This window comes from Heloderma suspectum, chromosome 2 (assembly GCF_057233095.1).
Source record: "Heloderma suspectum isolate Gila_16-S chromosome 2, 16-S_ref, whole genome shotgun sequence".
NCBI lineage: Eukaryota > Metazoa > Chordata > Lepidosauria > Squamata > Helodermatidae > Heloderma > Heloderma suspectum.
Window position 1 is genome coordinate 344,664,956 of NC_139459.1, and position 27,048 is coordinate 344,692,003.

Below are 27,048 nucleotides of genomic sequence, written 5' to 3' on the forward strand. Positions count from 1 at the left end.
AGGGAAAAGATAGAAAACGTGGTAGGAAAATGCAGGAGACTCAGAAGTACAGGATGGCCTCATCTGCCCCCCCCCCCCCGGTAACCCTCTGTGAATGAGGCATTACAATGGGACCATAAAACCCTTGTCTGGAAGCCCCTTTAAAAGCCCTACAAAGTTTTAATCAATGTGGTTGGTTTGTAAACAGCTTTGCTTATAAGGTTACAATTGCTTGAAGCAAAGGTCGCATATATCAACTGTTACAGTGCTGCAATCAGAGCTGTGGTCAGTGGTTGTTTTCTGGGGTGTGGGGGAGGGATGGGGAAACTGCGAACGGGGGGGGACCCTTCCTCTCACACCCAGCGTCTCTCACACAGAGAGGTGATATTTCCTTCTGGTGGCAGGTATATAATTTTCACATCCGTGTCATGTGTGAACCAAATGATTTACTTATTTAACTTTCCTGTGACGTCCTCTTGTTTCAATAGGGTCAGTGATGAAAGAGTATATCGGCATTTATTTTTAGAGGCACAAGATCAGGGTCATCCAAATAGAGAGAGGCAGCAAACAGATTTAAAACAGAACAGGACTAGTGTCTTTCTAATTAAAAGTAATGTTGTGCTGAACATTTCTTCCACATTTTTCTACCAATCCCATTCTCATTCAATTGTATGGCTCTCAAGGAGAAGTTGAAAGGAGAAGGACATTTCAGAGAAATTCTCATGGATTGGGATTGGAGTTCATCGAGTCATAGAATAGTAGGGTTGGAAGGGGCCTATAAGACCATCAACTCCCTGCTCAATGCAGGAATCCAAGTCAAAGCATCCCTGACAAATAGCTGTCCAGCTTCATCTTGAATGCCTCCAGTGTGGGAGAGCCCACCACCTCCCTAGGTAATTGGTTCCATTGTCGTATTGCTCTAACAGTCAGGAGGTTTTTCCTAATATTCAGCTGGAATCTGGCTGCCTGTAACTTGAGCCCATTATTCCGTGTCCTGCACTCTGGGATGGTGGAGAAGAGATCCTGGCCTTCCTCTCTGAGACAACCTTTCAAGTACTTGAAGAGCGCTATCATATCTCCCCTCAGTCTTCTCTTCTCAAGGCTAAACATGCCCAGTTCTTTCAGTCTCTCCTCATAGGGCTTTTTTTCCAGTCCCCTGATCGTCTTCGTTGCCCTCTTCTGAGCCCTCTCCAGTTTGTCTGCATACTTCTTCAAGTGTGGAGCCCAGAACTGGACACAGTATTCTAGATGAGGCCTAACCAGTGCTGAGTAGAGGGGAACTAGTACTTCATGTGATTTGGAAGCTATACTTCTATTAATGCAGCCCAAATAGCATTTGCCTTTTTTGCAGCCACATCACATTGTTGGCTTATATTCAGCTTGTGATCTACAACAATTCCAAGATCTTTCTCACTTGTAGTGTTGTTGAGCCACGTATCCCCCATCTTGCAACTGTGCCTTTGGTTTCTTTTTCCTACGTGCAGAACTTGGCATTTATCTCTACTAAATTTCATTCTGTTGTTTTCTGCCCAGTGCTCCAGCCTATCAAGAACACTTTCAATTTTGTTTCTGTCTTCCAGGGTATTAGCTATCCTGCCCAATTTTGTGTCATCTACAAATCTGATAAGCATTCCCTGCACCTCCTCATCCAAGTCATTAATAAAAATGTTGAAGAGCACTGGGCCCAGGACTGAGCCCTGCGGTACCCCACTCGTTACCTCTCCCCAGTTTGAGAAGGTCCCATTGATAAGCACTCTTTGAGTCCGATTCTGTAGCCAACTGTGGAGCCACTGGATCGTTGTTTCATCTAGCCCACTTTGAGCTAGTTTGCTCATCAGGATATCATGGGGCACTTTCTGCTTACGTTACTTATGAGGTGGCTGAGGAGCATGAGCAAGCGTCCTGTCTTTCACTGAACCTATTCATGGTATGGAGTAAAACTTAATAGATGTGACCTCATGCTTCAGAAAATGCTGTGTGTGTGCCATACGTCCTTTCCTGCATGCCCTAAGCTAGCATGCTGCCCTCAAGTGAAGTAGAAGATGGTGACCCAAGGGCAGTGTCAAAGGTAGATTCAACTGCCAGCCTAGTCAGCTTGTGTACGTTTAATGGGAGGGGGCGCCCTCATATCCTTGGCCTCAGGCAGTAAAATGTCAGAGAGCTTCAGCTATTGGGTGGTAAAGTAATGTAATAAATAAATAAATAAATAAATATGTCTTGGGATGGACCCCAAAAGGATGTTTTATAAAATCTTACTATGGTACATTCTACAGGCATACATTCAGAATATGCTAATGCATAAGAACCCCATTTGGATTGGATTTCAATTTAATTCGATGGAGAAGAAATGGATGTGGGTAGATGGCTCTCCCTTACAGAACAGCCTGTGAGTACTCTGGGATTTTTTGTGCTTGGAGAAAGTATAGTTGTCTTACAGAAATGGAAGCTTATGATATATGGTGTTTTATTATGTGGGATAATTTTCATTAGCACTGTGCTTGCTGCTTTGTATTGAGATGAAAAGGGCATTTCAGATCTTGAACACTAAGCCCTGAAACTGCATGGAAAGCATATTTGGGGTTTGGTGTCTTAGCATCAGCAACCACCCCCAAGAAGAGAGCTCCGACATGTTATGCTTTTCTTCATAAAGTTGTTCTATCCATCCACACTAAATTTGCTCACCTATCATCTGTAGTGCCTCAAGATGACATGTTTCATCTTGTAAAGCATTACTCATAATAACAGTGCTAAATACAAAATACATAAATAAATTATTATGGATTAGTGTCCAGTTATGCCCCAACTGTGGTTCCCTGGGTGGTCCTAGTCAATTAGGACATCATTTTTGTTGGCTAAAGAGTGGAGAGGGAATCCTCCAGGGAAGTCACCAAGAATCTGCAATTCCCTTGATAAAGACTTACATCAAAACACTTTGAGAACATAACCAGTGCAGCCCTCTTCGTTTTTATTCTAGTCCATTTAGACATTATCTGTGTTTATGTGAAGTTTAATTATTTTGTCCCAGTGTGCCTCTCTTTGCACTTATGTTGAATCTCATTGTCTGGTTTTGATAAATTCTTTCTTACTATGTAACATGATTGAATAAACTATGGTACCTTAAATAACACAATAGGATTAATCACAAAAGCAGTCCACATTTGAAGAAGGAAGATTCAGCATCTGAAAACTCTCATATCTCTGGATATTTTGTGGAAAGGGATTGTGAAAGAACAATCTCACAGTAACCAAGCAATAGTTGCTCTGATCAATCTAACATGTAACTTTTTGTTCCACAGGTTGTCTGTACCAACTGCAGCTGAAAGACAACAATGTGGAACCTTAAAAGAGAATCAGTTTGGGTCTGACCTCTGCACAGCTCACTTGACATGGATTTGCCAGAAGGAAGCTCTTGTAGTATAGACAATGGCTGAGATGTTTGGTATTTGTGTAAATGAAAACAATGCATGCTGCAGTACAATGGTACATTCAGTAGACTATCCCTGAAAGGTGGAATTAGTTAAAAAGAGCTTTGAAGGAAGTTCTGTGAACTTTCTGATTGCTGCCACTGGAGGTTTCTGCTTTTAACTGTGTCATTTTTAGTACATACTGAAAGTCTATTTTAGTTCTTCTTGAAAAACCATTTTGTATTTGTAAGGAATGATTATCTTTTCGTCACCTAGTGTTCAGGTACAAATATGTTTCTTCAGAAAAGGTGGAACGGAGCATTCTCCATCTTTGTGCTTTTGGTTGTGGTTCCAAGATGGAGGCTAGATGGAGAACTATATGAAGAGAGACCAAGAAATAAAACCAGCTATTGTTTCACCTTACTGGTGTAGCCCACATATGTTACAGTATTACATGGTGTTTTCTTGAATTGAGTTGAATGTTGTTCCTTTTTGTACTACCCGTGATGAAGAGTTACATGTAGCTCATTCATGGTGGATTTGAAAATTCAGTTCTTATAATAAATTTCTCTTTGCACTTAGTTACTTACTGTGCTTTGTACTTCCCGCTGCAGATTGCTCTACAAACCTCCCACTCTTCAGGTTTTCAGGTTTCTGTTCTCATTCAGCTGTTTGTTTTCTTGACTTTTATATTAAAAATAAAACCTCATTATAACCGAACAACATAAAACTGCAAAGCTAAATAATCTTCTTGAACATCATGCTGGCATACCCAAGCCACAATTTCTTCTAAACATAAGAAAAGACGAAAAGCACCAGAATGATCAAAAAGGTTGCTCAGCTCTAGAAAGTTTCGAAAAGAACCTGGATACTTCCTCCCAGATAACATTTGAGCAATATTTCCTCTGTTCAGAAAGATGGGCAATATGACTACTCAGACATCCTTCCAGCTCAACTCCTCCCAACTCAAGTCAACTTCTTACAGTACAATACAATCAATGGTTACTACTCATGACTGCTAAACTTTACCTCTGGAGGCAATATGTCTCTCAATATCAGACCAGTTGCTGGAGAACATGAGCTGGAGGGTGCTGTGGCCCTCAAGTCCTCCTTGGCATCTGCTTGGCTGGTGTGGGAACAGCATTCTGGATCAGACAGGCCTTTGGCCTTATTCAACATAGCTCTTCTTATGATCTTAATACAATGGTACATGTAACAGGTTAAAAAGATTTTGAATTGCATCCCTGTGCCACTACTAACCCCTTCATGGATCACTGCCTTGTTGTGGCGAAGGGGCTTGCATAACTCAGTGAAGCCATAAGCTATGCCGTGCAGGGCCACCCAAGACGGACAGGTCATGGTGGAGAGTTCTGACAAAATGTGGTCCACTGGAGAAGGAAATGGCAACCCACTCCAGTATTCTTGCCAAGAAAACCCCATGGAACATATCACAAGGCTAAAAGATACAACGCCGGAAGATGAGCCCCTCAGGTCGGAAGGTGTCCAATATACTACTGGGGAAGAGCAGAGGGTACTTCCAAGTAGCGCCAGAAAGAGTGAAGCGGCTGGGCCGAAGCCAAAAGGACACTCAGCTGTGGATGTGTCTGGTGGTGAAAAGAAAATCCGATGCTGTAAAGAACAATATTGTTTAGGAACCTGGAATGTCAGATCAATGAATCAAGGTAAGCTGGAGGTGGTCAAACATGAGATGGCAAGACTGAACATTGACATCTTGGGAATCAGTGAAATAAAATGGACAGGCATGGGTGAATTTAATTCAGGTGACCATCATATCTACTACTGTGGGCAAGAATCCCTTAGAAGAAATGGAGTAGCACTCATAGTCAACAAAAGGGTGGGAAAAGCAGTACTGGGGTACAATCTCAAAAACGATAGAATGATCTCAGTACGAATCCAAACCATTCAACATCACAGTAATTCAAATCTATGCCCCAACCGCTGATGCCGAAGAAGCTGAGGTTGATCGGTTCTATGAAGACCTACAACACCTTCTAGAACTAACACCAAAAAAAGATGTCCTTTTCATCACAGGGGATTGGAATGCTAAAGTAGGAAGTCAAGAAATCACCAGGATAACAGGCAGGTGTACAAAATGAAGCAGGACAAAAGCTAATAGAGTTTTGCCAAGAGAACACGCTGATCATAGCAAACACTCTTTTCCAACAGCACAAGAGGTGACTACACACGGACATCACCAGATGGTCAATATTGAAATCAGATTGATTATGTCCTTTGCAGCCAAAGATGGAGAAGCTCTATACAGTCAGTCAAAACAAGACCTGGAGCTGATTCTGGCTCAGATCATGAGCTGCTTATTGCAAAATTTAGGCTTAAATTGAAGAAAGTCGGGAAAACCACTAAACCATTCAGGTATGACCTAAATCATATCCCTGATGAATATACAGTGGAGGTGAGGAATAGATTTCAGGGATTAGACCTGATAGACAGAGTGCCTGAGGAACTATGGACTGAGGTCCGTAACATTGTTCAGGAGGCAGCAACTCAATCCATCCCAAAGAAAAAGAAATGCAAGAAAGCCAAGTGGCTGTCTGAGGAGGCTTTACAAGTAGCTGAGGAAAGAAGGGAAGCGAAAAGCAAGGGAGAAAGGGGAAGATATATCCAACTGAATGCAGAGTTCCAGAGAATAGCAAGGAGAGACAAGAAGGCCTTCTTAAATGAACAATGTAAAGAAATGGAGGAAAACAACAGAATGGGAAAGACTAGAGATCTCTTCAAGAAAATCGGAGATCTCAAGGGAACATTTTGTGCAAAGACGGGCATGATCAAGGACAAAGAAGGCAGGGACCTAACAGAAGCAGATGAGATTAAGAAGAGGTGGAAAGAATACACAGAAGAACTATACAGGAAAGATCTGAATGTCCCTGATAGCCATGATAGTGCAGTCACTGAACTTGAGCCGGACATCCTAGAGAGTGAAGTCAAGTGGGCCTTAGGAAGCAGTAGTAACAACAAAGCCAGCGGTGATGACAGTATTCCAGCTGAGCTATTTAATATCCTAAAAGATGATGCTGTTAAAGTGCTGTACTCAATATGCCAACAAATTTGGAGCACTCAACAGTGGCCAGAAGACTGGAAAAGGTCAGTTTACATTCCAATTCCAAAGAAGGGCAATGCCAAAGAGTGTTCAAACTACTGCACAGTTGCGCTCATTTCACATGCCAGCAAGGTGATGCTCAAAGTCCTACAAGCTAGGCTTCAGCAGTATGCGAACCGAGAACTACCGGAAGTACAAGCTGGGTTTCGAAGAAGCAGAGGAACTAGAGATCAAATCGCCAACATTCGCTGCATCATGGAGAAAGCAAGAGAATTCCAGAAAAACGTCTATTTCTGCTTCATTGACTACGCTAAAGCCTTTGATTGTGTGGATCACAACAAACTCTGGCAAATTCTTAAAGTGATGGGAGTACCAGACCACCTTACCTGTCTCCTGAGAAACCTGTACGAGAGTCAAGAAGCAACAGTAAGAACCAGGCATGGAACAACCGATTGGTTCAAAATTGGGAAAGGAGTACGACAAGGCTGCATATTGTCACCCTGCTTATTTAACTTATATGCAGAGTACATCATGAGAAACGCCGGGTTGGATGAATCAGAGGTCGGAATTAAGATTGTCGGGAGGATTATCAACAACCTCCGATATGCAGACGATACCACCCTAATGGCAGAAAGTGAAGAGGATCTAAAGAGCCTCTTGTTGAGGGTGAAAGAGGAGAGTGCAAAAGCTGGTTTGAAACTCAACATTACAAAAACTAAGATCATGGTATCTGGCCCCATCACTTCCTGGCATATAGAAGGGGAAGAAATGGAAGCTATGACAGATTTTATTTTCTTGGGCTCCAAGATCACCACAGTCGGTGACTGTAGCCATGAAATTAAAAGACGCTTGCTCCTTGGGAGGAAAGCTATGGCAAACCTAGACAGCATAGTAAGAAGCAGAGACATCACCTTGCTGACAAAGGTCCGTATAATCAAAGCTATGGTTTTCCCAGTAGTAACGTATTGCTGTGAGAGCTGGAGTATAAGGAAGGCTGAGCGCCGAAGAATTGATGCTTTCGAACTGTGGTGCTGGAGAAGACTCTTACGAGTCCCCTGGACTGCAAGGCGGTCAAATCAGTCAATCCTATAGGAAATCAACCCTGACTGCTCATTGGAAGGACAGATACTGAAGCTGAAGCTTAAATATTTTGGCCACCTAATGAGAAGAGAAAACTCTCTGGAAAAGACCCTGATGCTGGGAAAGACTGAAGGCAAAAGGAGAAGGGGACGGCAGAGGATGAGATGGCTAGGTAGTATCACCGATGCAATGAATATGAACTTGAGCACGCTCCGGGAGAGAGAGCAGGACAGGAAGGCCTGGCGTGCTATGGTCCATGGGGTCACGAAGAGTTGGACACGACTGAACAACTGAACAACAACAACCGCTACTAAGATTAACATTTCTTTGCTTTAAATGAATCCTAATTTGTATGGAAAAAAATAAAATCTTGAAGTAAGTCACCTCCCAGATTGAGCAGATGGAAAGCAAACTGAACAAAAGAAACAAAGCATACAGAGCCAGGTAGAAAGACAACAGCACACATTGTTCTTAAAATATTCTGGATTTTTTAATAAAAAATTGTTTTATATTTTGCCTATTTGGTTGTTAATAATATCAGCAGCATTGCCAGAAAAGATACAAGCAATAAGAAACAAATGCTCCTTTTGCTCATCCACCCTCTTACTTGCTTATTCCCTTTCCATATCCTCCTTCTCTTTGCTCCCCTGCTTTTTTTTTATGTACTCTGGTTTTATCCTACTCATCCTCCAAGGAGCTCAGGTCATTGTATGTGGTTCTCCCTATATACTCACAACAGTCTTTTGAATCCCCAGAAGCCCATACCACAGCAAGATGAGGCACATGAACTTTAAGATCATGAATGCAAAGAGGGGTGGGTGTAGGGATGTACGAAAGTCACTTACCTGGTCCCGCAGCTTGCTTCGCGGTGGGGGGGAGGCGCTTCGGTTCTCCCCCCGAAGTTCAGGCCGGGGGGGGAGGCGCCCTGCCTCACCAGGCCGAAATTCAGGCCGGGGAGAAGTGCCCCGTCTCCCCGGCCACGAAATACAAAAGTGAAAAGAAAAAAAAAACACACCCATGATAGGCTACGTAACGATTTACGTAGCCTATCACGACTAGATTTCCAAAGTCAGCCGTGATAGGCTACGTAAATCGTTATGTAGCCTATCACGGGTGACTTTGGAAAAAAAAAAAAGCACGTACGCAAATGGCGGCGCCCATGGGTGCCGCCATTTGCGTTCCTTATTTGGTCCCAGGTAGTCTACGTAAAGATTTATGTAGACTACGGTGAAAATAAGGGCAACGCAAATAGTGTTGCCCTTATTTTCACCATACTCTACGTAAATCTTTACGTAGACTACCCGGGACCAAATAAGGAATGCAAATAGCGGTGCCCATGGGCGCCGCCATTTGCGTACACGCTTTTTTTTTTTTTCAAAGTCATCCGTGATAGGCTACGTAACGATTTACGTAGCCTATCACGGCTGACTTTGGAAATCTAGCCGTGATAGGCTACGTAAATCGTTACGTAGCCTATCACGTGTTTGTTTTTTTACTTTATTTTGTAATGGTGGCGGCGGCAGCCAGTCGGAAGACCGGCCACCGCCCCCGCCCCTGCCGAACCGCTGCCAGGACCCGCCGCCGAGAGGGACATTCGCAGGAGGTAAGTCCCATCCCGGGGGGAGGGGCGGAGAATTTCACCGCCAATTTCAGGGGGCCGAATGTATTGTCATTCGGCCTCCCCGAGATTCGTGGAGAAATTCTCCGCCATCCCTAGGTGGGTGGGAATCCACACAGCCCACAAAATCACTCCTTCATATCTACATTTTTCTGTTCTAACACCAACTCCCATCTAATGTTAGCTCCAGGGCTGGCATAGTTTTCCCCCTGTTCCAAGGGTGTGGGAGGGAAACAGGAAAGTTTGGGATCCTCTGGATCCAAAGCCTCCCCAGATCCACCTGCAGCACACTTCCAGAATGTTTTCCTTTGGGCCTCTCCACCATCAGAGTTCCAATGGCAGGGAAGAGCAGCAGCAGACCTTTCTGATACCACACAGAGGAGGCTTTTGAGGGTAGGCTTCCTTCTCTACCCATGGACCTTCCTTTCTGTGGGTGGAGAAGGAGTTCTGCTATACCTCCCAGGGACCATAGGACAGCAGAAGTTTTAAACAATGTAAATCCCAGCCTTGGAACAGGGGAAAAACTATGGTAGCCATGGAGCTGGCATTAGATGGGAGTTGTTGCTGGAATAGGATAATAGCGGTTCAAAGGAGTGCTTTGGTGGGCTGTGTGGATTCCCACCCAGCCCTCTTAGCACTCATGATCTTAAAGTTCATGCATCATCACTCAGCCTTTCAACCATTAACAGCTTTCAACCATTAAAACCAACCATATAATTAAACGATACTTCATAAAATAGAAATCTAGAATTAAACAGAAACGCTCATCATATAAAACAGTGTCAGATAAAAAATGTTATCTACCCAGTAGAAATAAAAGCCTCATGGAATAAAAGTCTTCATCCTCTGGAGAAAAACAATGAGAAAGGGAGCTAGCCAATCCTCATGAGGCAAGAAGTTCCCCAGTGTATTAGCCTTGATAGCTAAATAGGGCCCCCATATTCAGTGGCAGTGTCACTTGGAATAACAGATGCTGGGGTGTCAACAATGTGGGAGAGCTGTTGACTTCATGCCTTGCTTGTGGGCATCCCAGGAGTAGCTGGCAGCCCACTATGGGAAACGTGATGCTGTACTAGATAGACTCTTGGTCTAATCCAGCAGGGACCATCTCTCTGGTGGGACAGTGCCCATTATGGATGGATGAGGATTTGGTTTAGCCAGCATTTTTAAGCTAACTCAGCTAACTTGCACTTCATGGACTAATATGAGGATGGGAATGCAGCCACGCTTCAGACTGCAGCCTCCTCCATATTTTGCAATACAGTTCTTGGCTCAAAATGCATGGATTATGGAAAGTTGCATGCAGACTGCATATGTTGGGGGCAGGGGGGAAGTGATGTATGGAAATCAATGTGAATTCTCATGTGTGTGAGTTTTAAAACCCAGACTGATGTGGAAATTGGATGGAACAGACATATGTGAAACTGACATGGGCCAGAAACAGTCTGCTTCACCATCCCTGGTGCCCATATTATTTGGGAAGTAAGCTATGAGTGAAGACAGAGATAACATTTACATGGAAGTCACAGCAGACTCTTTACCAACAGTGTGAGGGGTTACAGTTGCTTGACACTGGACTCATGTTTCAGTCTCTGCATGTAAGAAACTGGTTTGCTGCAAATCCAGTTTTTCTTGGTCTTGCACCATGAGGACATGATCACCTCATTATTCAGGTAGGCACAGTCTCCTCCTTCACCAATGGGAAACCTGTAACGAGTTGGCAAACCATGTTGACTTGGCCACAATTGACTCAAGGTACATCTACAACTTCATCACTGGGCTTGGAAGAGGACATTGGGAACTGGAGGCTGCAAATGGAGCAGCCTAAATTAACCTACAGCCCACACTAAGAAATACCTTCCCCCAGTTGGAGGGACCAATAGTTCAGTGGAAAAGCACCTGACCTGCGTTGCCTAGAGAATGGCCCAGGTTCAAGTCCTGCCATCTCTTGAACACTGACTCATTCTCCCAAAGCAAGATAGAAGCCAAGCGTCAGAAACAGGGCAAAGGGTGCATTATTTTTTTCTCCAATGCAAAATTCAGAATAAACTAATCAAGTTTATCTATGCCATCTGAAATCTCTCTCTCTCTCTCTGTGTGTGTGTGTGTGTGTGTGTCTAGGTTTCATGTACTGGGAACCCCATGACTGTGTCAGACAACCTCAGTCATAGGAAGGGACACACACAAATACATTTGTCCAGTTTATTCCGAGAAAGACAATGCACACTTACATTGATTTCTGGCCCAATTTTGTATTCTGGAGTATATACTTTATTATATTTGGAGCATATGAATCAGCTTTCAGGATACATATTAACATTAAATCACATATGTACGCTTGTCGCTTGCACGAATCAAGGCATTAACTAATATATAGAACATGTTCTGTCAGCATTCAGTGCCTAAAGTTGAGGTAACCTAGTCTAATAATCTTTTATCAGGTTCTTCCTTGCAGAATCATGTGACACGGTCATATTCACAAGTCAAAAGCTGTATATTACTTCGTTGTAAAGCACACAACTAACATTTCCTCTCCCCCACCCCCGGCCCCCACAATACATAGTTCCATGCTTTACAAGTGCTTCTATATGCTGCTGTACAAAAGGATAATATCTTTTAAAAGCAAAAATAATATCATGAGCATCTCTAACCATGTACATGTTTGGTCGGCCGCCCCCCTGACTATAAAATATTTTTTAAAAAATAAGAAGGAAGGATGCTGTGGGAAGCAGCATCAGGCCTGGGGCGGGGGGGGGGGCATGCCCATGCCAGCCCAGGTGCTGATGCCAGGCCTGTCTACTGCTGCCCCCATCACCCGCTGCTCTCTGTAGGCCCCATGGTCCAGCCCTAGCTGCACCATTGCATGTCAGAAGCCTGTGCTTTCTGCTGCCAAAGTGATAATCTGCCTAATCTTTCCCTTGCTCATTGCCTTTTTCCTGCAACCCTGCCAACTGAGGGTCCAGGCACATGCCAAACTATAGCTGATGTTTTGGCATTGCCTATGATCCCACATTTAATCCCTCGCACCTCCAGTTATAAGGCTGTTAGAGAGCGGGGCCGGAAAAGCATCAGCCTGAGGCTTTGGAGAGCTGACGATTTGGAGAGCTGACAATTCTGAGCTAGATGGACCAACGGTCATCATGTTGCAGTTTCATAGAGGGGCACACAAGCATTTCACTGCTTGCCCCGAAAGGGATGGAGCCTTTGTGAGCATTCCCGTTGCAAAGGCTTGAGGGCATTGCATGTGGTTGCTTTGAACACTCACAAAGGATTGAGGGTGTTTACAAAGCTGGGGTGGCCATGTGCTCCCTTTTACAGAGGTCTGTTTGAAGGGCTGCCAGAGGACCATCCTCTTATTTAGAAGGCATCCTCTGTCTGAACAGCTGCCCAGGTCAGTTCTAGGATAAAGAGCAGGAACTATAAGAAAAAAGAGCTGGGCCTTGAAGTTGCCCATCAGCAGCACCTGGACAGCAGACTCAACAGCACACAGGCTGACTGGTCACAGGCTTCCACACTGTGGTGAGATGGATGTTACTTCTATTTGAATTGGAACAATTATTTCTAAATTTGCATCTATACATATAAATTAACATATGCAAATGTCATGCAAATAGGTGTTCTATTTTGTCCTCTTTTTTGGTAATGCATGTCCTTTTTCTTTGGCGATTCACAAGCGGCCATCCTACACCCATCCCTGCCACCTCCACCTCTGTTGCCTCTCCCTTCTCCCACTCCTGTGGCAGGGAAGACAGAGGCAGGTGCTTCCAGGCCCCAGCAGAGTGCTATTTCTCAGTCGGGTTTCAGGGATTTGTAATCCCAGTCACTGGTGGTGGAAACATGACCCACAATGGCCTGAGAGCACCCACTGCGTTCTCTGCCACCTCTGCCTTCTCCTACCCCAAGACAGGTTTCTGGGTCTTGAAGAAGAGGATGGTGTCAACAGCTCACAGGACTGAGGTGGTGTCAGGAGCGCCCTAGCTGCCTCTTGCAGTCCCCCCAATAGCCAACTCAGGACTCAGACGACGAGGATTCTTTCCGAGACTTTATTCCTTTATTACTTTATGACTCTTTCAGATACTAATCACTAGTGACAAAGCAAAGAACAGCACTGGGGAAAGATAGCAGAGTAGCCTAAGCTCCAGGTAAGGCAGTTGGTCCCCGTTTGAAGGAGAACCACGGGAAGACCCTGAACTTATGGGCCAGGGAGAGATCCTCCCTCTTTCCCTTGGGTCCTCAGGATGCGACCGTTGTTTGTGTGCCAAATGAGCGGTACACCTCCTTTCTGCGCCCTCCATCTGTCATCGCTCCCTGCATCTGTGCCGCGTGTGAACCCCCTCCAGCGCTCTCTCGCTGCCGGGGTCACTATCTATCCCAGGAATGCTGGCAGGAGGAATCTCTGCCAGCTGCTGTGCCTGTGAGGGATGAGCGAGCTCCTCTCCCACGGATTGCTGTTCTTCCTCAGAATCAGAACTGCTCTGGGGCTCTATTGGCTCAGTTTCCACCCTGACAGGTGGCATCCCTCATTTCATATGGCCAGGGGCTGTCACCTTCCTTCGTCCTCCCCCTTCACAATCCACACACTCCAAGATACCAGGCGTCAGGCTCATTACTTTATTAGTTAACAACCAGGTTCCTTACAAATGCAAATTCTAGGAAACTCTCAGGCTACAAAGGAAACAGCTACTCCACACAATTACGAATACCATTAGAGGAGCCCAAGTGGAAGTTAGAGAAGTTGCCGGCAGTTTGAAGAAGAACTTCCTGGCCAGACTAGCTTAGGGGGGATGCCTCTCCCTTACAGTGGCTCCCTCCTACGTAGGTTATCACGCATAGCCAACCTGGAGGAGCGTCTGAGCTCCGCCTCTAACTTTTCCCTCTCTGCTCTGCGATGGACCCTAGCATTCCTCAAGTCACGCCCCTCACTCTCCTCCTCCCCCAAGACCTGGGTTCTCATGGAGGAGGGGGGGCCTTCAGGCCGAGCCATCTGTGGGCCAAGGTCTTGAGAAGAAGGCCTAGCTATATCTGAGCTCACTAGGGAGGGAGCCTCCCCCGGTTCTGGCTGTTCCCATTCTGAGTCTGAGCTGCTAACTATCCCCACACACTCAGATTCATTCCTGACAGGGGCAGGGGGTGAGTACCGGAGGAGGAACATGGCAGGCAGCATTTGAGTTAAGGGTGCTTCCAGATGTGGCTTTTATTATGCCATCACCTCTTTCATGGAATTTTATGGGTGGTCCAGATGATGACATCTTCCACTCATAACCCTCTGGTGTTTTCCCAGTGTTCCTTCTGGCTTTTTTTAATCACGGAAAACCTGTTAAGGAGGAAAAGATGGAACAGCTGCATGCAATGCCTTTGGACTGATAGGGCTAGGAGCCCTCCACTCAGCAGCACCCTTAAATCCCGCTGCCTGCCAGCTCTCTCTTGCAAGCCACACCCTGCCTTCTTGCAATGGAGAAGCAGTGGCGGGAGGTCGCAAGTGCACATTGACGCATTATTCACTCACCTCATGCCAAAGAATGAAAAAGAAAGGGAGAACTCACATGTTGTTGAATGCCTGCCCATCAGTCCATTTCCAAGGCTTCTCCGGATCCTTACTAAGGCCAATCCAGTGAAAATTTCGACCCTTATAGCGCAGGAGGAAATCCTTTGGAGTGAATAAAAACTTGAGATTAACGGTGTCTATTTACAAATACAACGTAAGACAAGATAGAAAGTAAATCTCCCACTCTGCTCCAATCCATCGACAGCAAGGGTGTGGCAGCTTCACTGTTGGGAGCCAGCTGTCTCGTCACCCTGAGCAACATTAGTGGCCTATGCAGGGACCCAAGTTCAGTTCAAGTCATAACTTTAGGTGAGGTAGATGTCACATATCGTGTGTGGAGCCAGAACAGCTTCTGCGGAACTGCTCACCACGCCATCAGGATTCTTGAAATTTGAAATACCGAGGGCCAAGCTACATATTACATTAAGTATGCTTTGTTTTCCTCCCAGAAAAAGAAGCCATGAGCATATGTGTGTGTGGTCTGGATCAGGAACGTGGTACACAGTGAACTCTTACATTCATGTGTTGTTTTCCTGCTGAAAATTGAATCCACTTGCTGCTATTTCCCCCTGAAGAAGATGCTAGCCGAAGTTATTTAGATATAAAGATGTGATACTTTAAGTTCTGAATTAATTTCTAGATCTCAGGTGCCTTTCTTTCTTGTTATATATAGTGTGTGTGCGTGCGTGTGTGTGTGTGCGAGAAAGGGAGGAAGGGAGGGAGGGAGGGGAAATTTACCATATTTTGGTGCCAAGGACTCTGGCTGTCTTTACATTAAAGAAAAAAATCCTACTGCTGTGGAGCCTTTCTGCATTTACAGCGGGCTCCCAGATGGCAACCATGTGATTGCTGAGAGGGGACGTTTTTAATTTTCAAGGTTCCATAGAACTCAATGAAACAGCGCCATCTAGTGGCTGTTTTAATAGCACAACAATCCAATATATTTTGATACTTCATTTTCTCCAGGTCTTTTTAACATGGAATAACTGTGCTATGGTCTATGGGGTCACAAAGAGTCGGACACGACTTAACGACTGAACAACAACAAACCAGGAAATACCTCTGGATGTGCCCTGGAGGTTGACGATGTCATGAAAAGGACCCGCAAACTTCTGTGAGTGAGCAATCTCAATAGCAGGATAAAAGCTCCATGTGAAGGAGCCCTAAATCATTCAATGGAATCAGCAGTGTTTCTGTACTTGCACACCAAGGAAGGATCCAACTACTCCCATGCACTAGCGCCATTGCCATTGTGCTAGCAGAAACCAACACTTGTGCAATACCAATAGCTCTTGCTAGCATGACAGGGAAACTTGCTGCGCTATGCAAGTGCTCCTGACATTGCACAAGCATTGGTTTTCGCTACTGCGACATCAATAGCGCTAGCACATGAGTGCTTTTGGTTCCTTCCCCAGACATTCCCAGGAAAACACACACATGACATTAGAAGTCTTCATTTGTGGGGAAGAATATAGAAACTGTTTATGATGTTTGATATTGTTTCCTGGGTGTTCAGTGATTTCTAGGGATGTACGAAATTGCCCTTACCTGTCTCCGCCAGGTTCCGCTGAGGGGGAGAGGCGCTCCGTCCCTCCCCCCGGAATCCTCGCCGGCCGGCTCCACTCCGTGGGGATTCTGCAGAGCCGCCGGCTGGCTCCACCAGCAGCTGGACATCCGGCTGCTGGCTAGCAGGGATGCAAATGGCGGCGGCCGTAGCTGCTGCCGTTTGCGTCCCTGTAGTCAGTCATGATAAGCTACGTAAATCTTTACGTAGCCTATCACGTCTGACTTTTTAAAAAAACAACAATGCGCATACGCAAATGGCGGCGGCTACGGCCGCCGCCATTTGCGTTCCTTATTTTGGCCTGTCTTAGTCTACGTAAATATTTATGTAGACTAAGACGGCGAAAATAAGGGGAACGCAAATAGCATAGCGGATCCTATTTGCGTTCCCCCTTATTTTCGCTGTCATAGTCTACGTAAATATTTACATAGACTAAGACGGGCCAAAATAAAGAACGCAAATGGCGGCGGCCGTAGCCACCGCCATTTGCGTATGCGCGTTGATTTTTTTAAAAAGTCAGACGTGATAGAATATGTAAAGATTTACGTAGCCTATCTTTTTTTTTTTTTTAACCTAGCCATGATAGGCTACGTATTTTTATTTTTTTTTTAAACACTGGAAATGGCGGCAGTGGCAGCTGGTCGGAAGACCAGCCGCCGCAGCCGGCGCCGCCGGAGCCACCGCCGGAGCCGCCACCGGAGCCGCCACTGCCCAGAAGATCCGCCCCAGGTAAGTCTCGTCCCGGGGGGGATCCGCGGGGGGGGTGGCAGGCCGTTCCGACACGGAGTTTGGGGGGCCGAATGCACTGGCATTTGGCCTCACCAAGATCCGTGGCGGAATTCTTTGCCATCCCTAATGATTTCATTTGACTTGAACTGCATTGCGTGCTGTCTACAGCAGAGGAACTGTAGTTTAAATTCATACATTTCAAAGTTGGAAATCCTTCAGTCTTTCAGCAGCAGCAAGTCCCACACCACCAACCACGAAACCACAGCAGTAACATATTCCAGTTGGGTTTGGAACTTCCTGCATCTAGTTGGAGGTCCTAGCGAGAGACTGCAAAGCAGTCATGCAAGCATCTCCCCCTCACCATTTCCATTGCTGTTTCAATCAATGACAGGGAAGCATTTAGCCAGGAACAATTGTGTAGGCTGGCAAACCAATCTTTTTCCTCATCGGAGAAGTAGTAACATTTCTCTTGGTATCCAATCCAGTCATAAGGACATTGTGGGGTATTGATGGGTGCCGGACAACTTAGATGTTTTTCTGGTCGCATGACTGAAAAGGAGAAAACCAGAAGCAATCAACACATGATTGTTGTCCTCACATGTCCTCACTTCATGAATTGTGCTGCCTGAGGCAAAGGACAAGATGGTGCCTCCCACATTCCACATGCAGAAGGTGGCTGGACCACCAGTTGAATCTTACTTCATCGCTGGTGTCTGGACAATGTGATTCCCTGCACCTGAGGACAACAGGCACTAGAGGGTGCTGGGTAGGCACACACAGCTCTGTCCTCCACCTCACCACCACTCTGCACCACCAGAAGTGCCACCTGACGTGGCTGCCCCACTTTGCCTAATGATAGGACTGGCCCTGTTTTATTTGTTTTTAAATTGTTTTTTGTGCTTACTGTAGGCTGCCCAGATAACTTTGTTATGGGGTGGCATACAAATGTCATACACAAACAAACAAACAAACAGCAAAAAAAGAATCCATGAACATACCTCTTGAATTCTACAGGGGTTTTTTTTTAAGTTGGGGTGAGGAACAAAAACCAGGTAGGTAGAGTATATTCTACAATTGCAGCTGTTATGAAATAAATGACCCCTTGCTTCCAAACAGGAGTTTCCAAGGTTGCTTCCTCCATTGAACTCCTCCTTCTCCTCCATATTTATTTATTTAATATGAACATGTATGTCCTGCCCTTCAGGTGCTTATACTGAGCAGATTTGAGGGACACTCAGGGCTTTACTACATGAGGCATTTATTGTGTGCTTGTCAATCTCTGCTCATGGTTGTTTACAGGTTCTTTAGATGACATTGTAACCCTCCAGTTCTGCTTCTGTGTCTAACAAGCACTTTTGAGAGATTTTTTAGAGTAGGGGAAATGTGGTGTTTAATTGTGAAAGTGGAAGAACCTGCTTTTTCCCTTGTCTACAGTCTATTTGCACTATTCCACTATACCACAGTGCCACCTAGAGGTTATGTAGTGGAAACGCAGGAAAGGAAATGCTCTTGTGTAGTGCTTGGATCTCCATTCTGTCATGAAACCAAAAGTAGATACAGAAGATTAACAACCAGTTAGCAGCCTTGTATAGAAAAGCTCACATACAGGGAGCTGCAGGGGGGAAGGGGAAATCTATTCCACAAACAGCATTATTTCCACCAGCAGCCAAATACCATTGGATACAAACCCCAGAGCGGGCTGCTCTGTCTTCATGGCCTGCTCATGAATTTCCAGAAGCATCTGGCTGGCTGTTATTGGAGATAGTTGGACTAGCTGAACCTGGTGTAGCACAGTTCATAGACACTGAGCTATGAATCAGGAAGTTTCATATTCCATCTTGACTCTGGTATAAGCTCAGGTAAGTCAGTCTTTCCCCGTTTTAGCTGCAGATCTGCAATACTGGGATAATAATACCAATCTACTTTACGGAGTTTTAAGGATTACAAAGTAATCCATTCGATGTGCACTTTGAACGCTTTAAAGCACTACATACTGATGACAGACAATTTTTACATTCTCAATTTTTACGTTCTTGTAAACATCCAAGATTCAATACACACTATTATTTCCTACAAAAGCAGATTTTTTTAAAAAATGAATAAATATGCCATATTATTTCCACTTCAATATTCTCATAAAATTGTAAAGAAGGCCAACAAATACACTACAAAACAAAAACAATATAATCAGTTGGCTGCAGAATTTGCCTTCTGCAAGAGGAAGGGCTCTGCTTGTGGAAAGTCCGTCCACCCAATTTTGTGGGTACCCGCTCCCCCACACACACAGCTCACCCCTTTCATCAGGGAACTGGAGAGCTGGCCCTGGGAAGGCGGGGCAGGAAGTGCACTTCTGACAGTGCAGCTGATCCAGTGCACATCTGGATCCAACCCTACAACTATACTGCAGGCCATAACAGCATTACTAAAACAGCATATTATTTTAAAGAGTATATTTCAGAAACACATGATGGATTTATGTAAAAGCATTAATACTTGAAGCGCACACTAATGAAATAATTTATATTTTTATATCTGATATATGTCTGTGTATAACACATGCAAGTTTGCAACCCCACAGGACCCCTTATCTTGGGTTTTTGCTAAGGTTGCCATGTTTTTCCTGACAGAGGTTCCTATGCACTTAACAGTAGAGCATCAGCTGCAGATTTCGGAAGGCCCTTGAGGAAGATGTTGTCAGTGGGTCCCGTTCCCTGAGTAGCCCCACTATCTTGCCACTTGGCCCAATTCCCTCTGGGCCCAATTCCACCACTGCCCAATTCTTGTGAATTATACCATGTTTTTGCACCTGGGTGTACAGGAAAGTGTTGGGCATCAGTGCTCAACGTCTTAGACAGAAGACACAATGCAAATCTAAGAGATATACTGGTGGAATCATGGAATATCAAAAATGGGACAAGGAACTTACCTTTCCAAAAAGTTGCCAAGAAAACAACAACAATACAGAGGATCACGATAATGACACCACATATTATGTTACGGAATGTATGACAGCTGGCAAGGCCTTGAAAACCTAAGAAAGAATTTGAAAAAAATAGTGTTCTTTGGGCTGACCCATGTAGGGATGTACGAAAGGTACTTACCTTTCGCGGATTATGTTGATGGTGGGGGGGAGGCGCTCCGTTCCTCCCCCCCCCCCCGGAATCCTGGCCAGCCGGCTGTGCTCCGCACGGATTCTGTAGAGCCTCCAGCCGGCTCCGCCAGCAGCCGGACATCCAGCTGCTGGCTAGCAGGGACGCAAATGGCGGTGGCCGTAGCCGCTGCCGTTTGCGTCCCTGCAGTCAGCCGTGATAGGCTACGTAAATGTTTACATAGCCTATCACAGCTGACTTTAAAAAAAAACACACGTACGCAAATGGCGGCGGCCATGGCAGCCGCCATTTGCGTTCCTTATTTTGGCACGTCTTAGTCTACATAAATCTTGGCGTGGACTAAGACGTGCCAAAATAAGGAACGCAAAGGGCAGCAGCCGTGGCTGCTGCCATTTGCGTACGCGCGTTTTTGTTTTTTAAATCAGCCGTGATAGGCTACGTAAACATTTACGTAGCCTATCACTTTTTTTAAAAAAACTTAGCCGTGATAGGCTACATAAATCTTTATGTAGCCTATCATGTTTGTTTTTTTAAAAAAACTGGAAATGGCGGCGGCAGCAGCCGGTCAGAAGACCGGCCGCCGCCGCACCGCCACCGGAGCCGCCGCCGGAGCCGCCTCCAGGAAGATCCGCCCCAGGTAAGTCTCGTCCCGTTCCGCCACCAATTTCAGGGGGCCAAATGCGCTGGCATTCGGCCTCCCCGAGATCCGTGGCGGAATTTTCATACATCCCTAGCCATGGAAGGCATCTAAACTGGAGTAACATTCTATGTAACTGATGATATGGTCTCTAATTTTTGGAGTTCTTTTCAAAAGTTATCTTTCAATGCCAGCCAAAGCTCCATTGATATGTAGACCACCAACCGACAGGGTGTAGCATCTGTCTTGAAATTATCTATTTTTTGAAGATAGCTTATGCCAGCCTTCCCCAACCTGGTGCCCTTCAGACATGTTGGACTATAACTCCCATCATCAATGCTCATTCTGGCTAGGGATGGTGGGAGTTGCAGTCTGATACATCTAGAGGACACCAGGTTGGGGATGGCTGGGCTATGTAATAGTGGTTACTTTGCTTCTATTTATGATCATTTTGATTCAATGTTGGATAGCTAATATTTTTTGTTACCTTTCACAATAAAATGCAAGTATATTGATAAAACATGCATTTTATCAATCTATACAGAGCAGATTTTTTTTTTTATTGGATCCTGACTTGTGCTCAGCAGAGTTTCATTTCCACTGGAAGAAGGGCTTGGGGTGGTAATTTTTGCCAATTCCTCCTTCCCTCTGGGGATCCTTCGGAACAGCATGCAGATGGTGCTAGGAGCTTCAGGGGGAAGTATGAACTGGCAAGAATCGCCATCCCACCCACTTCTTCCAGTGGAAGGCACTTCCATTCATGGAGGGGCAAGTCTGGATCCAATCCTTGGTTTCTATTCAAATGTTACAACATTTTATTCATGCATGCATGCATGTCCGCATGCATTCATTACATTTCTACAACACCCAAGACTCAAAGCTCTCTGGGAGGTTCAGAGCATGGCCAAAGTAGATGAGCCATTGGAGATCTATGATTGGATCTTCCATCTCTTTACTTTTTTGTTTTTTAAGTATCTGGGGGTGGGGGGGGAGGCAAATTGAATTAAGACCATGGCATTGTGGGAATGGTAAACAGTTTCCCCTTGTGCTGTTTTCCTGATGTAAATAATTCCCCCAGGCTGCTACTGTAGCCTTATTTTTGCCGTATTGGAGCAAATAGGAGTTTAGGGGTGGTTGGGGGCACATGATTTGCACTGGGAAAACAGTGCAGCGGGAAAAGGTTCATCTCCCTCTCCTAGTGCCATGGTCCAATGTGAATTTGCTCCCCCTATCCCTACAAGTGCTTTTTAAAAAATGAAAGAACCAGGAGACGATAATATTAGATGGAAAAAGAGCAACGCATCAGGATTAGAACCCACACATCCTGCTGCACAGGACAACAGCCTAAGTACAAAAACAAAAGGGAGACACATGAAGGGGGCTTGGTAGTCCCCCAAGGACTGAGCTTATGATATGCTGCTTCTGGTCCTACCCAGCCCTACCCTATTTGGCCTGAGCCATAGCTCAGCCTTCCTCAACCTAGCGCTCTCCAGATGTTGGACAACAACCCTGATAATTTGTGATGGTTAACCATGCTGGATAGGACTGATGAGAGTTGTCTCTGGAGGGCACCAGGTTGGGGAAGGCTGACAAAGCCCTAGAGTGGCAAAGCCATGGTGCTGCTTTAGCCAAGTGGGAATGTGCCGGCCTCCCATGCCTGCGGCTGACCTTTACTAGAAGGGCTGGGAAAATGTAGTACACCTAGGTACTACACCTAGGATGGTACTACACCTACGACGATGTAGTACCATCACTGTAGTCACAGTAGCTGGTGCATTACCTCTTGCATAGGTAATTACCTGGCTCCTCCATACGTTTCACGTTGATCAGCCACACCCTCCCCATCTCCATTTGGTTGATTGCCAGTATCTGCTTGATGGGTTTGTTTGCTCCCCCCACTAACACAACTTATTGTCACAACCTCCCCTCAACTTCATGGCACAAACAGTGCTGGGCTTTCCACACCAGCAGTGACCATGGGAGGTGTCAGGAGGACACTAAGTCATTGGGGTCCCACGCAAAAAAATTAAGTCACAGCATTGACTGATGAAATCAAATGCAATCGTGCATTGATTAAATCACAGTGCAAAAGTGTATCCTGACGCAATGGTGCAATCACATCAAGATCCCTTTTTGTGTGGTGTTTTAACCCACGGCTGTACATCCTTGTGCACATTAAGACCCTGCAAAGAAAAAGAAGACACAAACGGAAAGCTGCATCAGACTGGGTGCATGTTCTGATGCTGAAATTGATTTTAGCATTTCTCTAAGGCTGGATCTACACAGAGATGGGTTTTGAGGCAATTCCATTTAAATCAGCTGGATTTTCATGAAATTGGGTTAGCTCCTCCCAGGGCAAATGGTAGCCAGTAAAGTGGTTTATACAAAAAAACCCACCCCGGCTTGCATGGGGCAAATGGCACCTGCAACCGCATTTGTTTGGGGTTGGGTGGGCAGAGTCCTGCTGAATGTCATCAACTGCCTAGGTATGGGGCAGTGAATGAGCAAAGGCTTGCTCCCCGCACCTCCCCGCCCCCACCTACGCTCAGTGAAGTGCAACAGGGGGTGACTTATTTCGAATTAGGCATGCATAGTTTTCAACTCCACAGACTTGAGGCCTGCTCTCCGCAACTCCCACTCCCCGCTCCTTTGGTCAGCGAAGTGCAATTGGAGAGAGTTACTTCTGAGTAAGCACAGTATCCAGTATACGTTCACAACCGAGCGGATTCAAAGCAGCAGGACCGGCTGCCTGCCCCCTCCCCCACTCCCGTGGTCAGTGAATATTTAAAGCAATAGGCAAATGAATTCTCCTGACCCCTCTGCTCCTGTACTCGGGCAAAGTGCAATTGAAGCTACTTTTGGGTAGACATGTTTAGCTCTCTGCTCCCCCCGCCCGCACAACTCTCCCTTCCGCCAATCAGCGTTGCTCCCAGCAGCCTGCACCGAGGGCAGTTCAGGGTCACAGAGGCTCCCAAACCGCACTGGAGGCTCCCTGATGGGAAAATCTGTCAGAAAAGCAGTTTCCCAAAAAATAAATTTTACAGCAAGAAGCAGTGCGCTCGCTGTGGAGTACAGCATAAATCATATGCCATGACAATCTTGGAGCCGCAGCGGGACCGGAGTAAATATCCCGTGTAGATAGGCCCTAAGTTAAATCTGATGAAGTGGAGCAAAGGCAGGTTACAGCCAACACAAAATAAAACAGGGGGCTTCAGTAATCCTCTGTGCTGGATTTAACATTTATTCCAGTGTTTGTGCATTTGTGTTTGTCCTTTCCCCCATCACACTACCTTTCTCTTTTTTTCCTCGATCTGGTGTATTAGTGTTGGAAGGAATGAAGATTTCCTCAGATTTGCTGGTGTTTTGATGCTTTGTTCCTTGGCCCATCTTCTTCTCACTGAGAGGCAGGGACAGATACTGTAGGGTACACTGACCACTCAACAGCCTCTCATCACACGTTAAAATTTACCTGGAGCCTGAGCTCCAACCAAGCAGGGACAATATTCTGTGCTCTGTAAAAGAAAAAGTTCACCCCAAAAGGTTAGCAAGTTTGCTGAGCAAGTGAGTCTCCTTGCTGTCCTCATTACTGATCCTTTTCTTGAAACTTGCTCTTGAAAGTTAATAGGAAAATTAAGATACACAAAGCAGAAGTGAAGCTTGCATATGTCCTTACATAGGTCTGTAGGCTCCTAAAGAGGAAATGGGCAGCAAAAGTAAACATGGAAAGTGAAAAAAGCTTCACTCCCCACCCACCAACCCACCTTTTTTTTTTTACTGTCCTTCCAACTCCTTGTTAGATGCCTGCTTGCCTGCTCTAGTCTCCTCCACATCTGTAGCTTGAGGGGCAAACCATAGCTTGCATTGCAGCTGCCAAGTATGGAAACCCCAGCATCCCAATGGCCCCTCTTCCAATTTGCAAAGAGCACACTTGGGAGGGGGAAATTTTCACCAGAGAAGGGATAAGGGGAAAGGGAATGCTTAACTTTTTCACTGCACAGGTGTTGGAAAAAGCCAGAGGGGCTAGGAATGCAGTTCAGGGGCTGGGGAATTTCTGGAGGGGGCTAGGGAGGGCATCAGGGGGGTTGGGGAAGGCAGTACAGGGGTTGGGAAGGCTAGAACCATGACAGTAAGATATTGCTGGGAAGGGACACCGTCTAGCTCGGTTAGCTTGGTGTGTTTATCCCTGGTTATTGTATTGCCCTATTGCTCTTGAGTGTGTGTGTGTGTGTGTGTGTGTGTGCACTGTATCCACTGAGGGATAACCCCCTTTTTCCTATTAACAGTTTTTCGGTAAACATTTAAACCTTGGTGTGTTAAAAAAAATGGTTTGGTGGAGGGAGCCACTGTTCCATGACACGTAGCAGTGCAAGGATGCTTGCATCATCATTATTGCTGTGTGAATGGTCAGTTCAACAATTTTAAATACATTTTAAGCTTATAATTGTCACAGTCATATATATATATATATATATACACACACACACACACACACACACCACAATAATATTTCATGCATCTGATGAAGCGGGCTGTAGTGTATGAAAGCATATGATCCTGTAAGAAATGTGTTTGGCTTTAAGGTTCTACAAGAATCCATGTTATTTTTTTGCTACAATAGACTAAGATGTCTACCCCTCTGAAAATCATTGCACGTAGAGTGTTTCCTTTCCACAAGGTAGTTATGGTTCAGCAGCAAGAACAAAAGAAAATAATGTAACTCCCTGCCAGTTTCCTTTGGCATTTTGCTCACTGCTGTATAATGTCTCCCAATCATAGCAGAGAGGACAGGATATGTGGGTGGGGGCATGCAGAAGGATTAAAAAAAAAAAAAGTTGCATCGTTATCCAAAGTATCTGTGAGTGAGGAAATTGGACCCACTTTTGGAAACTGTGAAGAGGTGGGGGGATTCTGAGTTAGCAGAAAAATGAAGTCTGACTTTCCATGATGTCAGTGGTGTTTCAGCAGTCCATGTGCAGGATTGAAGATTCAGTTACCAAGGCCACAAACAAGTCATAGTGAGTATTTTAGACTTTGGGGGAATACATTTCACTTCAATATACATTGGACCAGAACTGATAAAGTTAATTCGCTGTAACATCTCCTTTTTAATAAAGTGAATTAAAAAAAAAACTTTTCAGTTGACATCTCCATGTATCTCAGTTTCTTGAATGCATGCAGTGACATTAACAGTACGATCTGATACATGTCTACTCAGCAGTAAATCCCACTGAATTCAGCGGCGCTTACTCCCTGATAAGTGAGTATAAGATTGCTCTACTCAGAAACCCCACTGAGTTCGATGGGACTTACTCTCAGGTGAGTGTCCATGGGAATGCAGCCTATGTTTAATACATTTTTCATATCTTTGCTTCATTTCTTCAGACTTACACACAGACACCAGTGACTTGCTGGGCATGCTGCTATCATCCTGGTAGTCTCAGCGCCCAACAAATAAGCTTGAACGTTAAGAGATATATTTCATTTTTCATATTCACCCCTACTACTGAAAGATATTCAGGGGAGTGAGTTCAAAGACCATTCAATAACTTTTCAAGCCTTAATTTGTACACTAGAAAGTACAGAGGCCTACTCCTGCCTAGACACAATTGATCCTTAACCCCACCTGTCTCCCAAGATGGTTGTGGCTAATTCAGCTGTGAATGAAAAGCAGGCTCTGTTTGCTCCGAGACACTCTTCTGTAATGTTACTAGTTAAATAATATTAGATCTTACTTTAATTTCTTATTAGCCAGGCCTGAGCCCCGGCATACATAACAGGTCTCAAAGCCTGGGATTGGCTCAAAGTCAGCCTGGCTAAGCTTGAAAACCACTAAAAGAACAACCTCTTATTCTCCCACAACAACAAACGCACGGCATGCCACCAACCTATGTCCTCCAGAGTCTGCTGCTCTGCTGCTTTTGTTGCTCAGATAAATCTGCAAACAGCTCACACCCGTTTTGCTTATAAACCCCGTGATTTCCTGTTATGCTATTATTCTAGGAGCTGAGCCATTTTTAGTCCGAAAGAGAAACTTGCCTTTTACTAATCAGATGAAGGTGGAGTTCGGAGAACTCAAATGTCAGGATTTCTAGGCCTCTGTTTGCAATCCCCACGCCTACAAATTCTTGTGATACACTTTTTTAAAAAAAATCATGATAATCCTGTGAGGGAAGGGCTGTGCTTCAGATTTGGCTGAACCCTGAACTGCTTCAGGCTGATTCCAAAAGATTTGAGAGATGTCCGGTCAAAGCAAGGCTCCTCTGAAGCAGGCTGAATCCAAACCTGAACCCTCCCAAAGCTATGCTA

The 27,048-nt window shown here is 45.2% G+C and overlaps 2 protein-coding genes across 6 annotated transcripts in view; one reads left to right on the forward strand and one right to left on the reverse strand.

Moving 5' to 3' along the window:
• The window catches only part of LOC146355321 (killer cell lectin-like receptor subfamily B member 1B allele C), a 54,444-nt gene extending 50,481 nt beyond the window's left edge, over positions 1–3,963 (forward strand). For all 3 annotated transcript variants that reach the window (XM_084840856.1, XM_084840859.1, XM_084840858.1), the window contains 2 exons: positions 2,253–2,365; positions 3,276–3,963. In XM_084840856.1, coding sequence (XP_084696982.1) covers positions 2,253–2,365; positions 3,276–3,399 — 237 coding nt within the window. In that variant the 3' untranslated portion in view covers positions 3,400–3,963. The remainder of the gene's footprint in view (positions 1–2,252; positions 2,366–3,275) is intronic.
• LOC146355322 (C-type lectin domain family 2 member B-like) lies at positions 2,204–26,681 on the reverse strand. Of its 3 annotated transcripts, XM_084840862.1 has the most exons (7): positions 26,628–26,679; positions 24,033–24,254; positions 19,922–20,026; positions 17,357–17,544; positions 14,701–14,804; positions 10,819–10,864; positions 2,204–4,987 (listed from the first exon to the last, which is right to left on the reverse strand). In XM_084840862.1, the coding sequence occupies exons 2-7, from the start codon at positions 24,127–24,129 to the stop codon at positions 4,895–4,897; spliced, it is 633 nt and encodes a 210-aa protein (XP_084696988.1). In that variant the 5' UTR covers positions 24,130–24,254; positions 26,628–26,679; the 3' UTR covers positions 2,204–4,894. The 3 variants fall into 3 exon arrangements, with proteins under 3 accessions (XP_084696988.1, XP_084696987.1, XP_084696989.1); XM_084840861.1 differs by lacking the exon at positions 2,204–4,987 and having other exon boundaries at positions 8,841–10,864; positions 26,628–26,681; XM_084840863.1 differs by lacking the exons at positions 2,204–4,987; positions 10,819–10,864 and adding an exon at positions 13,193–14,471.
• Positions 26,682–27,048: the final 367 nt, after the last annotated feature.